Source organism: Leucopleurus acutus (genome assembly GCF_964270905.1).
Source record: "Leucopleurus acutus genome assembly, chromosome: 6".
NCBI classification, from domain to species: Eukaryota; Metazoa; Chordata; class Mammalia; order Artiodactyla; family Delphinidae; genus Leucopleurus; species Leucopleurus acutus.
Window position 1 is genome coordinate 54,949,194 of NC_139149.1, and position 16,324 is coordinate 54,965,517.

At 41.3% G+C, this 16,324-nt stretch overlaps 1 protein-coding gene across 1 annotated transcript in view; it reads right to left on the bottom strand.

The window, feature by feature from the left end:
- Nucleotides 1–9,111: 9,111 nt before the first annotated feature.
- Nucleotides 9,112–16,324, bottom strand: part of STK39 (serine/threonine kinase 39) — a gene marked incomplete at its 3' end in the record, with an annotated part of 307,961 nt that continues 300,748 nt past the window's right edge. Inside the window, exon 18 of the mRNA XM_082841363.1 lies at nucleotides 9,112–9,186. Coding sequence (XP_082697489.1) covers nucleotides 9,112–9,186 — 75 coding nt within the window. The remainder of the gene's footprint in view (nucleotides 9,187–16,324) is intronic.

The following is a 16,324-nucleotide window of genomic DNA, read 5'->3' on the forward strand; positions in this document are numbered from 1 at the left end:
GATCCCTTTATTATTATATAATGCCCTTCTTTGTCTTTTGTTGTAGACTCTCTGATATGAGTATTGCTGACACAGCTTTCTTGTCATTTCTGTTTGCATGAAATATATTTTTCCATCTCCTCACTTTCAGTCTGTGTGTGCCTTTAGCTCTGAAGTGAGTCTCTGGTAAGCAGCATATACATGTATTTTGTCTTTTAATCTGGTCAGCCATTCTATGTCTTTTTTCCTCATTTTACATAGTTTATTTTCGAATTTTATTTTTTATACAGCAGGTTCTTCTTAGTTATCTATTTTATACATATTAGTGTATATATGTCACTCCCAATCTCCCAATTAATCCTACCCTCCACCACTTTCCCCCTTGGTATCCATACATTTGTTCTCTATGTCTGTGTCTCTATTTCTGCTCGGTAAATAAGAACATCTATACCAGTTTTTTTCAGATTCCACATATACGCGTTAATATACAATATTTGTTTTTCTCTTTCTGAGTTACTTCACTTGGTCTGACAGTCTTTATGTTCATCCATGTCTCTACAAATGACCCAGTTTTGTTCCCTTTTATGGCTAATATTCCATTGTATATATGTGCCACATCATCTTTACCATTCATCTGTCAATGGACATTTAGGTTGCTTCCATGTCCTGGCTATTGTAAATAGAGCTGCAATGAACATTGGGGTGCATGTGTCTTTTTGAATTATAGTTTTCTCTGTGTATATGCCCAGTAGTGGGATTTCTGAGTCATATGGTAGTTCTAGTTTTAGTTTTTTAAGGAATTTCCATACTCTTCTCCATAGTGGCTGTATTAAAATGATTATTGATACATATGTACTTATTGCCATTTTGTTAATTGTTTCCTGGTTGTTTTATAGTTCTTCTCTGTTCTTTTTTTGTTTCTTCCCTTGTGGTTTGATGATTTTCTTTAATGGTATCCTAGTGTTCATTTCTCTTTAGGTTTTGTGTATCGTAAGTTTCTGATTTGTGATTATTATGGAATTCATACATGTTGACCTATACATGTATCTATTTGTTTTAAACTGGTAGTCATTTAATTTCAAATACTTTCTAAAAGATCTGTTTTTTACTCCCCTCCACCCCATTTTGTGTTTTGGATGTCATATTTCATATCTTTATGTTTTAACTGTTTGTTGTAGTTATAGTTGATTTTACAATTCTTTGTTTTTCAGTCTTTGTACTAGCTTTTTAAAGTGGTTGATCCACAGCCGTTACTATGTGCTTGCCTTTACTAGTGGGATTTTTCCTTTCCTATAGATTCTAACTTCTTGTTATATAGCCTTTTCTTTTCTACTTAGAGAAGACCCTTGAAAATTTCTTTTAGGGTTGGTGTAGTACGATGAGCTCTATCTCTCCTTCAATTCTGAATGATAATCTTGCTGAGGAGATTATCCTAGGTTGTTGGTTTTTCCCTTTCCACATTTTAAACGTGTCATGCCATTCCCATCTGGTCTGCAATGTTTCTGCAGAAAAATCATCTCATAGACTTATGGGGGTTCCCTTGTATGTGACTCGTTGCTTTTCTATTGCTGTCTTAAGAATTCTCTCTTTAACTTTTGCCATTTTAATTTTGATGCCTAGGTGTGGATCTATTTGGATTCATCTTGTTTGGGACTCTCTCTGCTTCCTGTACCTGGATGTACTTCCTTCTTCAGATTCAGGAACTTTTCAGCCATAATTTCACTGAATACATTTTCAACCCCTTTTTCTCTCTTCTCCTTCTGGGACCCCTATAATGCAAATGTTGGTACATATGATGTTGTCCCAGAGTTTCCTTAAACTGATTTCATTTTTAAAATTTGTTTTCTTTTTGCAATCCTGATTGGGTGATTTCCAGTATTTTATCTTCCAGATCACTTATATGTTCTTCTGTATTAGTTGGTTTGCTGTTAATTCCTTCTAGTGTGTTTTTCACTTCAGTTATCATATACTTCAGTTCTGATTGGTTCTTTTTTTATTTTCTAGTTCCTTGTTATAATTCACACTAGGTTCATCTATTCTTTTCCCTAGTTCAGTTAGCATCTTATTAATGCTTTGAACTCTTTATCCAGTAAATAATTTATCATTATAATCATTTTCATTCATTAAAAAAAAAATTTTTTTTTTGGCTGCACTGGGTCTTTGTTGCTGTGCGCGGGCTTTCTCCAGTTGTGGTGAGTGGGGGCTACTCTTTGTTGCAGTGCGCGGGCTTCTCATTGCAGTGGCTTATTGTAGGCATGCGGGCTCAGTAGTTGTGGCTTGCCGGCTCTAGAGCGCAGGCTCAGTAGTTGTGGCACATGGGCTTAGCTGCTCCACGGCATGTGGAATCTTCCCAGATCAGGGCTTGAACTCATGTCCCCTGTGTTGGCCAGTGTATTCTAAACCACTGCGCCACCAGGGAAGCCCCAATCTCTGTTCCATTCATTTTTTTTCAGGTTTTTTTTCTTTCTTGTTCTTTTATTTGAAACAAACTCCTCTGTCTTCTCATTTTGCTTATCTTTCTCTGTCTCTATGAAATTAGATGAAACAGTTACCTATCTTGGTCCTGACGGGGTGTCTTTGTGTGGGAGTATCCTTATGCAGTCTGCATGTGCCCAGTGGCTTTTGTGGGTGAGCTGGATCTGAAGTGAGCATGAGTCACATTCCTCTTCCAGGTGTGCTGGCAGCTATCACCTTGCTAGGAGGTGGAACTTGGAGATGGCAGAGATGGGGGAGGGCTAGAGCTAGAGCCAAGTGTGACAGGGCGTTTCTCCTCTGCCCAGTGGCCAACATCACCCTATCGAGGGAGGGGGCGGGTCTAAAGTTGCTGGAGCAGAAGCCCTGAGGGTCAGGTAATGTTCCCTCTAAGTGTGTGCTCTCTTCCCTCCCAGCATGGGCACCTTTGCCCTGCAGGGGGGAGCATTGCAGGAGTAGGTGTCCCATGCAGGCCAGGGTGTGAGCTGGGGTGTTCCATTGCTTTGACTGTTCCACACCAGTCAAAGCTCCAGATCACTCCCAATCTGCTGCCTCTGCAAGTGCCAGGGATGGCCATCCTCACCCTGTTCAGATACAGTGCTGGGTCCAAGCTGGTTCCATCCTCCACGATTGCATACTCTGCTCAGCAGCGGCAGCCTTTGCCTTAGTGGGGAGCTGTGCTGTGGAGCAAGAGGGGCCACAGTGTGCGCTGGGGTGGTCCCGGCACCAGTCAGAGCACTGATCTTTCACCCCTGTGAACACCAGGATGGATGCCTTGCCAGGTCTGAGCAGACTCTGTCCCTGACAGCTATGCACTTAGCTACAGCAGCCTTTGCCCTAGTGTGGAGCTGCTCTGCAGAGCAAGAGGGGCCACGGTGGGTGCTCAGCTGGGCCTTGGGCCTGCAATGGGGCAGTTGCAGAAAACCAGCCAAAGTCCTGGGTCATTTCAATCTGCTTCCACTGCCTTGTTGAGGGAGTAAGCATGCATGCACATTTCATAAGAGTAGTCTAGGTTTCTGGCAGCCCTGCTGTCAGTCTCCTTGGCCTTCAAACCTGCTAAGGGGATCTTTCCTCCCAGTGTTGGACCCCAGGGATGGGGTGCCTGATACGTGGTTCAGACCCCTCACTCCCCGGGGACGATCTCTGAGGCTGTGTAATCCCCCTCCTCTTTTGTGTCCCCTCCCAGGGGCACAGGTCCTGACCTGATTGCTTCTCCCCTCTTCCTGCCTGACTGTGTGGATCTTCCTCACAGCCTTGGTTGTATAAGTCATTCTGCCAGTCTCCAGTTTCTAGTGAGAATTGCTCCACATGTAGAGGTATTTCTGATGTGTTCATGGGGGGGAGGTGAGCTCCGCATCCTCCTACTCTGCCATCTTGATCTCCTCCTCTTAATTCACTTCTTTCTTTCTTCAGAATCCCATAGAGTTTGCAGAGAGAAGAAAACTACCTTTGTATGTGAAAAATCTACCTGAATGTACTCAACCTCACTCTGAGCACCTGCTAATTTTGAACTTAATGTTACTTTACACATCTAAGCGCTGCTGCCAGAATTGTTCAATACCAAATTGTCCATCTGGGTGGAGGATGGACTGGAGTGTTGTTTATACCATTTAAAAAAAAATTTAGGTTTTTATTTTTGGCTGCGTTGGGTCTTCACTGCTGCTTACGGGCTTTCTCTAGTTGCGGTGACAGGCTTCTCATTGCGGTGGCTTCTCGTTGCGGAGCACAGGCTTCAGTAGTTGTGGCACGCAGGCTCAGTGGTTGTGGCTCACGGGCTCTAGAGCGCAGGCTCAGTAGTTGTGGTGCATGGGCTTAGTTGCTCCGTGGCATGTGGGATCTTCCTGGACCAGGGATTGAACCCATGTCCCCTGCATTGGCAGGCTGATTCTTAACCACTGCACTACCAAGGAAGCCCTCTAACCATTTTTTAAAGGGCACTATCCTACTTCTTCCAGATTATAGACTCATTAGTTTACTGAACATTTTACCTAAACAATAATACCTGTCTTCATTCTGTAGCAAATTCAAATAATAGCATAAGATGGTAATTTTAAATAATATTCCTTGCCCTTTGAGTTATAAGCTGCATTATACAGGTTCAGCAAACCTCTTCAGCCAATGATGCTCATTTTGTGTGCTACAATTCATGTGGCGAAGTTTTATGTACCTTTCTTAGCATCCATTGGTTTGACACAGATCCACAGTAGCTGGTATGCTAACAGTGCAAATTTTTCTCTTTTTAGGTCCCCAAACCAGCCATGACTAGGTTTGCTGAGCAAGTTATAAGAAGACAGGTAAAGAAACATCACTGTTATTGGACCACGCTTTTTCTCTGTGGCAAAATAGCACTGAGGCAACCACTGGGACCTTCTGGAAACAGGTACTTTTGACTGTTTTTTATGGCATGTCTATTCCAGTGGAGTGCCAGCTCCTTTCATGTGGTGTTTTTGGGTGTTGATATTGTGTCTAGGGTCCCTGAGGAAGTCAGTCACTTAATATTTTAAAAATATGCCTTTACAGTCTCCACTCTTCATATGCATTAAACATTTTACTCATTCTTGGTAGTGCACATCCTAAGCAGCTAATTCTAGGAAGTATTGCATCAGCTTAAAGGAAACACTCTCGTATGATCAAAGCTCATTACTTGAAATTTTAGTTCATGCCAATATACAATGGAAACTGTCACTTGAAAACCAGTTGTTTATGCCTATTTGGCCTAGTAATAGACCTCTTGAAACTTAGAACACTAGAAAGCATTACATAGTTCTAGGTTGGGACATTCTGGCTCTGAGGGTAGTTTCTAGTACCACCCACCCTGGCACACCACTTATACTTAAACCCAACCTGCCCCTTAATGTCCTGGTGAGAGTATGAAGTGGGCTAGGATTTCCTAACAAATTAGACAATAAATGTGTGCAGCAGAAAAATGGGGATATATTTGAGTTCCTTTAATTGTATCGTAACTGGCTAAAGCCACTTTTGGATGAGCTAGAAGCATGCTCTCTGCTATATGAATGGATAAATATTTTAAACTGATCATATGATTGTACTGTCACAAACTTAATGGGCCTCACTAAGTGACAGCTTCTCTTATCAAATACACCTCTAAGGCAAAAGAAGACCTAAGATTATTTACTATCAAATGCAAATGCTAACTTTGGGCAGAAGTCCTCCAATGTTAATTAGCTCATGTTCACCATCTCTGTAATTTAATTACTTAACTGTAGATTCTGCTTACCAATTTAACTTGGAGGGTTCACCAGGAAGGTATATTGCTCAACACAAAATAGACCACAGGTGCACTGTTGAGATGAGTGAAAATCCTGATATAAACATTTCCCATGCTAGGATCCTATATGGGACTAGATTTGTTTTTTGAGAGAATTCTTGGCTCTTCCCCTAAAGACTGCTACTTCACCCTACTCCCACATGAAGAAGAGGCATGAAGATAGACCATATTTACCAGCATGTGTGTAACAACACATAGGGAAATTTATAACTTTACACGGGTAATTATTTGGAAAAAGAAATTAAGTTTTCATCACACACGATTTGTAGGTGTCTCTAAAAGTTGTCTTATATACAGAAAACCATTCTGTTCATACAAGAACAATATATTGGGGCTTCCCTGGTGGCGCAGTGGTTGAGAGTCCGCCTGCTGATGTAGGGGACACGGGTTCGTGCCCCGGTCCGGGAAGATCCCACATGGCCCGGAGCGGCTGGGCCCGTGAGCCATGGCCGCTGAGCCTGTGCGTCCAGAGCCTGTGCTCCGCAACGGGAGAGGCCACAACAGTGAGAGGCCCGCGTGCCGCAAAAAAAAAAAAAAAAAAAAAAAAAGAGATAATGATAACTTCCTTCTATTTTCGATCTTTGCAAGTTGACCACAGTAGAGACACATGGGATATGGGACAGTTTTTGTATATATTTAGGTATGAGATGTGAGTGCCTTGATTTTACGAAGAAATGTAAACCCTCCTGTTTGTCACAGCATGTGAAGCTGTCCAAATATCTATGTTAGCGAAGTTTAGGTCTTTGCCAGTGAGCACCATCACAATGTGTCAGGTTTAATCAAAAGCCTGATTGATTAGGAGAAACAGTCACAGAGCATTGCCTAAAGGAAACGTAGCCCACTCATTCCACTCAGTTTTAAATGTGTTTTATCTTTCTAGACCACAAGTAAGAGCAACTGCTTGGATCACACTCTCAGCTCCTGGCTGACCAGCATTTCCTATCATATACCCTACACATCTGGGCCCCCGCAGAAAGTACTAGAAAGGGTAAGTAAGTGTTCAAAACTTGTGATATATGTATCAATGCTTTGAGAGTTTTTAAGTTTCTGAATACATAACTCGAACTTCCAAGGAGGATTTCATCTCAGGCTTTAGAACTAGGAAAAATCGTGTTTCTCCTTGAGAGAAAAAACAAGTGTTCCTCTTCACTGTTGCTGTGTTGGAAGCTCTAATCCCAATCTGTGTGCTGCTCTAGCAATGGTGTAGGACCTCATCATGAACTTCTTTGTCCTAACTTCATACTTGCATTCATCTTGTTAGCCAAATCTTACTGACCCTTCATCCTAATTTGTTTATGTATTTGAAAGTCTGTATCTTGGTATATAAATATATGTAAGCTCCCTCAGATACCATTAGGAAAGATATGGGAATACGGGCGTAAAGAAAATATAGCATTATTCTTTACTATATTGCAAAAGAGAGCGCTACAGTTCCTCATGTACATTTTATTCTGAGAAGAATATGAGGGTCTTTTCTTATACTGTTTTTGGCCACAAGTTGTGCAGTGGATGTCAGGAAGCCAGGGCCCTAGGAGGCCAGCTCTGCAGGAAGCTCTGAAAGGCCCTGGACAAGTCCTATAACCACTCCTGCCTTAGCAGTTGGAAGGAATTCTTCTCACTTGTCCCCTGCAGCCCTGTGGTTTTTGACTTAAAGACAGACTGTCTACATGGAGTGTGAATGTTTGTCTTTCATTCTTTTATCAAGCAATTGTCATACCTGATTTTCTGTGACTGGACGGATGCCTGATGGATGCCTTAGTCTTTCTCCGGGGCACTTTTCACCAGTTAATTCTCACTAGGCATTTTATGAAAGCACTAAATATCACTGCAGCAATGCAGACACTGCCTAGAGGAGGAATGAAACAATGTGACACTACCTCTTTGTGCAATAATACACTTTTTTATTTTCCTTTTACCTTTGCAGTCATCTTTGAGTAATTGTTGTGTAAACAATAGAATGGAATGAAATTACATTAAATTGTATGCAAATGGCTCTAGAACACCTTAACAATTATGACAAGGCAATTATAAATAACTTTTTTTGTCCTTAGTAATATATATTTGCTTTTTAAAGTACATTAAAGAGCTGCCGTATCTAGGGTTAGCTAGGAAAGAGCAAATGCTACCATCTGGGAGCCACCTCCCTGAAAGTTTAGACTCCAATTTTGAAAATCCTAAGGTTTACTATTCCATAATGTACAGTCAAGCAGAGGGCTATTTGGGTTGAAAGTATTTATTCTTGAAACTTAACAGCGTTTTACCTTTTGGTCATTGCACAAAACCCTTTCTATTATTTTTCACTCCATCTGGGTATTCTGCAGAATTTCAAGTAAAACACGGATTCTGGTATATGTTCAAGTTTATCACCTTTGGAACGACAGATCCTATCACTTCAGGAGACGTGAAATCAGAGGTGGGTACACAATTAGCAATCTAATAGAATGGCAACGTTTTATAGAGCATCCTAAACGTCCCAGTGAAGCAAAACTTACATATGCCACTTTATGTAGAGGAAATTTTAGATCTGAGACTATTCCAGAGTAAAGCAGCCTCAGGCACATTCTTCATGTGAACTTTTTTTGTTTTTTGTTTTTTGTTTTTGCAAGGCACCTCCCTCTCCCAAGAGACAATCAGCTTGTGGACTGGTTTTCAGGCAAACCAAAAAGAGTAAGCATCCTAGTTCCTAATTCAGTCATTTCAAAAATCACAAGTTATAAATACTCCAAAGAGAGACCTGAAACTTTTTGTTTAAATAACAAGAGAGTAACTGCAAGAAGCATATATAATCAAAAACGTTTTTCTCTTTCTTCTAGCTAAGGTGTGTAATGCATAAATATATGAAAAATAAAATTCACAGTCAGTTTTAAAACTAGAATTCAAGTTCGGCTAATAAATCTTAATTTTATATTAATTTCTAAATACAACAGAAGAGGCAGTATTGTCAGATGTACAATAATGTATTATAACAGAAAGGAAGGACAACCATGAGAGAAGAAATAGGCTTCTGATAGAAAAAATTCCTTTCGTTGCCAATAAATAGGACCACCTGAGTGTGTTTCAGATTCTTTTCACGTAAGGGAGATCCGAATTGACTGCTGAGGGTATTAAATAGCTTTTGGAAAAATGAGCAACAGTCGTGCAGCTGTGGTGTTTGCTTGTTCTCGTACTGTGGGTTGCTACAGAATAAAGCAGAACTCAGTGTTGTTAAGTTTAAAAAAATTCTTTTTTATCCCCTTATGTTGAAGCCGGCCTCTTCACAATCCTCTGATTTTGCTAGGGGGTGGGAGGAAGTGGCAGGGGAGGGAAAGGTTGGGGGGAGGGCACGGCGAGGGGGAGGCATGGCAGATCAGGGCGACATCAAGGGACAGACATCAGCTGACACTCAACTGAGCAAACCCAATCAGCTTCACTTCGTCGGGAATCTCCGACCCATCACAGCCAGAAGCCTGAAAAGGGAAAAAGAAACGCTCAGTGCTGGTTGGTTGCTACTGGTTTTTTACAGACTTGTTCGTGTGACGGCAGATCCAGGCACCGTCTTCATGGGGCCAGGTGTCCCATCTCTTCCAGGAGACATCCTAAGAATCGCTTTCTTCAGTGACTACTGGGCGCTAACTACCCTGAGAAATCTGGACCTCCAGTACAGAAGGGATTTGTTACCCGTGAAACCACCACCACTGGAACCACTGATGAACCACAGGACTGCGCAGAAGGTGCATACACAATCTCAACAACTAAGTAAAATGCTTTTAAATATGCGTAATTTTTACACGGAAAGGTACCATAACAAGTTTTTCCATAAACAATTTATAATAATCTAGGACATATTATTTATTACCAAGTTATAGAGTGCCAAATACTTTAATCATTGCAAAATCCAAAGAAACTGCAAATAAGCCATTGCCCATCAAAGCTTTCACTGGCCCTAATTCAGCTTATTCTCCTCTTTTTGACCTCCCTCTCCTACACACGCACACAGAGTACTCAGATCACCATTCTAAGTTGCCTCTTCACTCTGTAGTACAAAAATCACAACTGGACATTGTGTAAGTCCTACGAGTGGGGGGAAGGAAGTTTGAATGCCTGGGAATGGGCAATTAATTACCAAAGGGCCACACAAACCTTTTCTTGGCCTAATGCCTGCTAAATTATTGTTGAAACAATTCGTTTCCCAGGGTACGAAGCCCTTTCCAAAATCATCACGGTGAAGCTGCTTAGCATTGCTCCAAAAAAACGTACAGAAACCAGCCCTTTGCCAACCCCAGCATTTCCCTTTAAAATAAGCAGCTAATTAGAACATATAACTTAATATTTTAAAATAATTATTCTTAAAATAGTGTGAGCAGTTATGCTTAATAAGAAAATCCATAGCCTGAAGAGTAGGAATATTAACAAACTTTGTGTCTGTCTAACGATGTCTCCAGTTTCACTTGACAGATAAGATATTCAGTAAAATACCATTTCCAATTTCCATTGTTTGCATTGCCAGGGGCAGAAAGGTCAGAAGCGCTTCTTTCCTTATCACTGAACAAAGCAGGCATACTGATCCTGTAATGCTTACCATACCACCCCACCAATTTTCTCCTTCTACTACCTCTGTTTCTTGATCTATCCTCCCTTCCCTAAACCTATCCTATCCTTCCCTAAACCTTCCCTTCTCTCCTTGTCGCTATTGCTAACAGCGTCATTTACTCAGCCCACTGATGCGGGCAGAGACAATCTGTGTAGACAACTGACAAACATCTGAGGTCAAGCTATTGCTGCTGCCGTTGACAAAGGTCAGACTAGCAAGTGTGAAGCAAGTCAGTGCATTTGAAAGCTACATCAGAAATTTGTAAATGTGAATAGCAGGAGGTTAAAATGGCTAGAAATAAAAACGTCAAAATCCTTCCAGTGAAGAGTAATAGAAGTGAGAATGTGTAGTCAGTCAAACCAGTGATTATGTGGGTGCACGGCCTAGGGGGCCCGCGCCCCGTCCTATGTTGTTTCCTGGCAAAGAGGCGCAGGCCAGGGGGTTTGGCTTTGCTTCAAGGCCCTCAGCCCTCCCTCCTCCAACTATCTTGCTAGCCCTCTCTTAAGGCCAAGTCCTTGCCTCTTGGCGGCTTGCAAAATGCTCACGAGGGCAACATGCATCTAGAGAAAAGTGACCAGAAACCCTTAACGCAGCAGTTCTCAAACTTTATCAAGGACTCCAAACAGTTCTGTCTCTGTGGGTTACATTTATTGTACCGACTTAGAGATGGTAAAAAAATTATTTTTATAAACAAATGGGACAGAGCCAAACTTACTTACAAGCTTTTGCACAGCAAAGGAAACCATAAACAAAGCGAAAAGACAATCTACAGAATGGGAGAAAATATTCGCAAACAAACAATGCCACCGACAAGGGCTTAATTTCCAAACTGTACAAACAGCTCATACAACTCAACAACAGAGAAACAAACAACCCAATCAAAAAATGGGCAGAAGACCTAAACTGACATTTCTCCAAAGAAGACATACAGATGGCCAACAGGCACACGAAAAGATGCGCAATCGCTAATTATTAGAGAGATGCAAATCAAAACTGCAATGAGGCACCACCTCACACCAGTCAGAATGGCCATCGTTAAAAAGTCTAAAAATAACAAATGCTGGAGAGGGTGTGGAGAAGAGGGAACCCTCCTACACTGTTGGTGGGAATGTAAGTTGGTGCAGCCAGTATGGATGTTCCTCAGAAAACTAGAGTTACCATATGATCCAGCAGTCTCACTCCTGGGCATATATCCAGACGAAACTAATCCAAAAAAGATACATGCACGCCTATGTTCATAGCACTATTCACAACAGCCAAGACATGGAAACCACCTAAATGTCCATCAACAGAATGGATAAAGAAGGTGTGGTACAATATATACAATGAAATACTCAGCCATAAAAAAGAATGACATAATGCCATTTGCAGCAACATGGACGGACCTAGAGATGATCGTATTAAGTAAGTAAATTAGAAGGAGAAAGACAAATACCATATGGTGTCATTTACGTGGAATCTAAAATATGACACAAATGAACCTATCTGCGAAACAGAAACAAACCCATGGACATGGAGAACAGACTGGTGGTTGCCGAGGGGGTTGGGGGAAGGATGGAGTGGGAGGCTGGGGTTAAAGTTATTATAGATATAAATGGAGAAACAACAAGGTCCTACCGTATAGCACAGGGAACTATTATATTTAGTATCCTATGATAAAACCATAATGGAAAAAGAATATTAAAAAAAAGAATGTATCACTTTGCTGTATAGCAGAAATTAACACAAAGTTGTAAATCAACTATATTTCAATAAAAAATATTTTTAGTAATGTTCAAGTACTAAATATATTTTAAAACATAAAACATGTTTATGTAGATTATCTGGTACTGACCATCTTAGAAAATAGTTATTTCTAAAGTATTCATTTACTGATTCACTAAACATTATAGAAATAAACCCACTGTGTGCTAATAGAATCTTCATGAAAAATAAATAATCATAGTTTCCTAAAACAAAAATATGAGAAGAGTGGCACTACTTTTTCCATTTTTGCAAATCTTTAATGTTTTGCTTAATAGAAGATGGCTGGCTTCTTACACCTGCATCTGCATTCACTCTATTGCTCTGTTTTCCTTAAAGTGTATAAAGAAAATCCAGTCTTTCACAAAATAGGTAGTTGGAAAAGGGAAGAGTATCTTAATCGCCTTTCCAGATAATTGTGGATATCATTTGTTACTATGCCGAAACTTGCCAAGTGGTATTTTCTTTTTTCTTTTTCTTTTTTTCCAGATTCAGGTTCCTTTTTATTCAGGAGCACGTCTTTTCATAACGCCAATGGTGAGCATTGTCAAGATCCATTCATTCATCAGGGGCTGCAAAATGATGATATTCTATCATTCCTTCCTTATTTGCTAGCTGAATGCTTCTACAAAAAGAAACTTCTCCTCATCAACTATTTTGGTTACCCTTAATGGCAGTGTCCATATATACTCCAGTTGCTGAGGCCTCCATGGGCTGCAAGCCGTGCAGACAGTCGCCCTCACTGCGTCGTGGAGGTGGGATGGGGGAGGGAGGTTCGCTGCTGCTTCAAGGCCCGGGCCCAGCCAGTGGGTGGCCGTTGAGAGGACGCCGGGGGACACAGCCCTGAGCCTGTCCCCGGGCCCCTCAGCTCCCCTGCTGGCCCCGAGGCAGGAGGAACTGGAGGGCCCAGGGAAGAAGGCCGGATCTTCCTCTCAACTGCACTCTCTGCCATGGGGACCACTGCGAGGCTGACTGCCAAGTGGTTTTTTCTTAAAGCTTAGTTGCAATGTAGAATGTGAAACCATCACATTCAACTTTTCATAACTCTATTATAGTAAACAGTGGTCTATTTCACCTTTGAATGGATCTGTTACCCGTGTATGATATTTTAGCATCACTGAGCTATGCAAACCTTCCAAATGTTGACATTAAACAATATCAACAAATCATATTTATTAATATTACCCATCCCCAATCTCATCAGAAATGCCTTTAAGTACTGGGGGTCGGGCGGGCGGGGGGGTGTTTCTCTCAAGCTTACCATGGCAGATACAAGTTTTCTAAAATCCTGTTTTTGCTTGAAATCTGAAGTTTCTTATCGACAACAAATATTGTCAGTTGTTTTCCTTAAAGTGTCAGGCTTACTTGGTTCATTTCGAAAAACAAGTCTGCCAAATCCCTAGTCTGAATAGCCAGTGTTTGTCAGTTGTTCTTCCAAGTAGAAGTGATATTCCATGAAAAAAAAATATGGCTAGTTCGGCTCACAGCTCAAACAACTCACCAGTGCTTTTCCTGGAGACAACCATCATACTTCAGTACTGAAGAAAAGATGTGTTCTCAAGTGGGGACTTGAGCCAGTTCCACTTATTTCTTAAAATTTTATTTACTTGCTGAGTGATGGAATGAGTGCTTTGAAGACGATGCCTACTACTACGGTTTGATGTTCCTGCCTTGATGTGTGCCAACATCAGTAGCTTTAACCACAATGGCTTTTACACCAAATGTCAACACAATGGAAAAGGCCAAGTAACACCTTAGTATTGTCATGAAAAGTTTTGACACTCAGGGTCCCTTAAAATGGTTTCAAGGAATCCCGGAAGTTCAGTACCCTCACTTTGAGAACTCCGCTTCAAAGGAAAATGTATCCGTTATCAGGACTGTAGCATGATAGTGTAACACCACTGCTCTCACTCAAGTGTCTGTACTGATTCCTGAAAGCCCCCACTTCCCCATCCCTCCTGACACACCAGCAGGTGTGGCCCACATCCTGCGGAGGAGTTGAAGATGCGGTTGTCCAGCATCGATCATAAGGATTCCTCACCACCTGGAGAGTTTCTGACCTCCTCAGGTGATTCAAAGGTTCGGCAGTTTGAGAACCTCTGTTCTACCCTAGTGTGCCACAAAGTGTGAACCTCCCTTTCCTTTAGAACGGGGGTTCCCAAACTTCAGCATCAGAATCACGTGGAGAGCGTGTTAACACATGGATTCCTGTGCCCCATTCCCCCAACATTCTGATTCCTTAGGCCTGGGATGGGGCCCCAGAATTCACATTTTTATCAAGTTTCCAGGTGAAGCTGACACTGTCCATCTGGGGACCACACTTTGCAGAACCACTGTTTCACACTGAACAGGAGACAGCTGCTATGCTACATGGACCTTCTTGAACTGACAGTTTCAGCAGGGGGAGTAAGTTTAATACTCTCAGCTAGTTTTTATATCATTTCAGTCCTGGCTTTACCTGTACTTTGGGGAACGTTGCCTTAGTTGTGCAGCCTCGGGAAATAAGGCTCTTTAGTCATTAATTACCAATGCTTATAAAATTGCTATCTGCTGCTCACCGTCAGTAATTACTAGAGAAATGCAAATCAAAACTATAATACAATGAGGTAACACCTCACACCAGTCAGAATGGCCATCACTAAAAAGTCTACAAATAACAAATGCTGGAGAGGGTGTGGAGAAAAGGGAACCCTCTTGCACTGCTGGTGGGAATGTAAGTTGGTATAGACGCTATGGAGAACAGTATGGGGATCCTCAGAAAACTAAAAATAGAGCTACCATAGGATCTAGCAACCCCACTCCTGGGCACATATCTGGACAAAACTCTAATCCAAAAAGACACATGCACCCCTGTGTTCATAGCACCGCTATTCACAAGAGCCAAGACACGGTAACAACCTAAAATATTCATCGACAGATGAACGGATAAAGAAGACGTGGTACATATATACAACGGAATACTACTCAGCCATAAAAAAGAATGAAACAATGCCATTTGCAGCAACATGGATGCAACTAGAGATGATCATACTAAGTGAAGTCAGAAAAAGAAAGACAAATACCATACGATATGACTTATATGTGGAATCTAAAATATGACACAAATGAACCTCCCTACAAAACAGACACAGAATCACGGACGTAGAGAATTGTCTGGTGGTTGCCAACAGGGAAGGGGTTGGGGGAGGGATGGAGTGGGAGGTGAGGGTTAGCAGATGTAAGCTTTTATATATAGAGTGGATAAACAACAACGTCCTACTCTAATAGCACAGGGAACTATATCCAATATCCTATGATAAGCCATAATGGAAAAGAATATTAAAAAAGAATGTATATATGTGTATAACTGAATCATTCTGCTGTACAGCAGACATTAACACAACTTTGGAAATCAGCAGTTTTTTAAATTGAAGTATAGTTATCTGCAGTCTACGTGATTAAACTTCAGAAACTAAAATCTATACGGCTCATGTAAATGTGTACCAACTGGATGTTAATTACACGCACAGTTGACCCTTGAACAATGCAGGGGTTGGGGGTTCCAACCCTCCAAGCAGTCGAAAATCCAAATGTAACTGATATTTGGCCCTCCTTAAACACGGTTCCTCTGCATCTGCGAATTCAACGAATCACAGGTTGTTAGTACTGTTGTAGGTGTTTACTGAAAAAAGTTCGTGTCTAACTGGATTTGTGCAGTTCAAACCCATGCTGTTCAGGGGTCAACTGTACTTACAATTTGTGTTGTTTCTTCAGGAACAAATTAAATATTTTACATTTTCACTAACACGATTTTAAAAATCCCACACTGAAAGCAGCCAAGACTTACCTACTTTATAAAACTGCAAGGTAGCATGACTTAAAAAAATTTATGAAGACTTGCCTTGAGGCTTACAACGATAAAACCATACTGATATGTCAAACTCAAAGCACATACTACTTGAGCTGAAATGCCGCCTATGCCTGAACCACTTTGTTGAAAGTGGTAAGAAGGTTTACTGATCTCCCGGCTCCCAGCCACGTCAACAACGGAAATCATACTTCACTTATTATCTTACCTGTCAAAGGAAGCTAAAGATCTCATTGGGTGGAGAAAAAAAAGTACATGTACTGCTTTAAATAACCAATATCCTTGCCCCTCAGGCCACTGTCCTTCTTATATAAGCAGATATATAAGATAAGAGACACCTTTTCAAGCCTGAGGCCTTTTCAAGCCTTTTCAAGCCTACATTGTGGTGGGAGCTGGGAGAGGAAAGAGATTGGAGAAGGAGTCA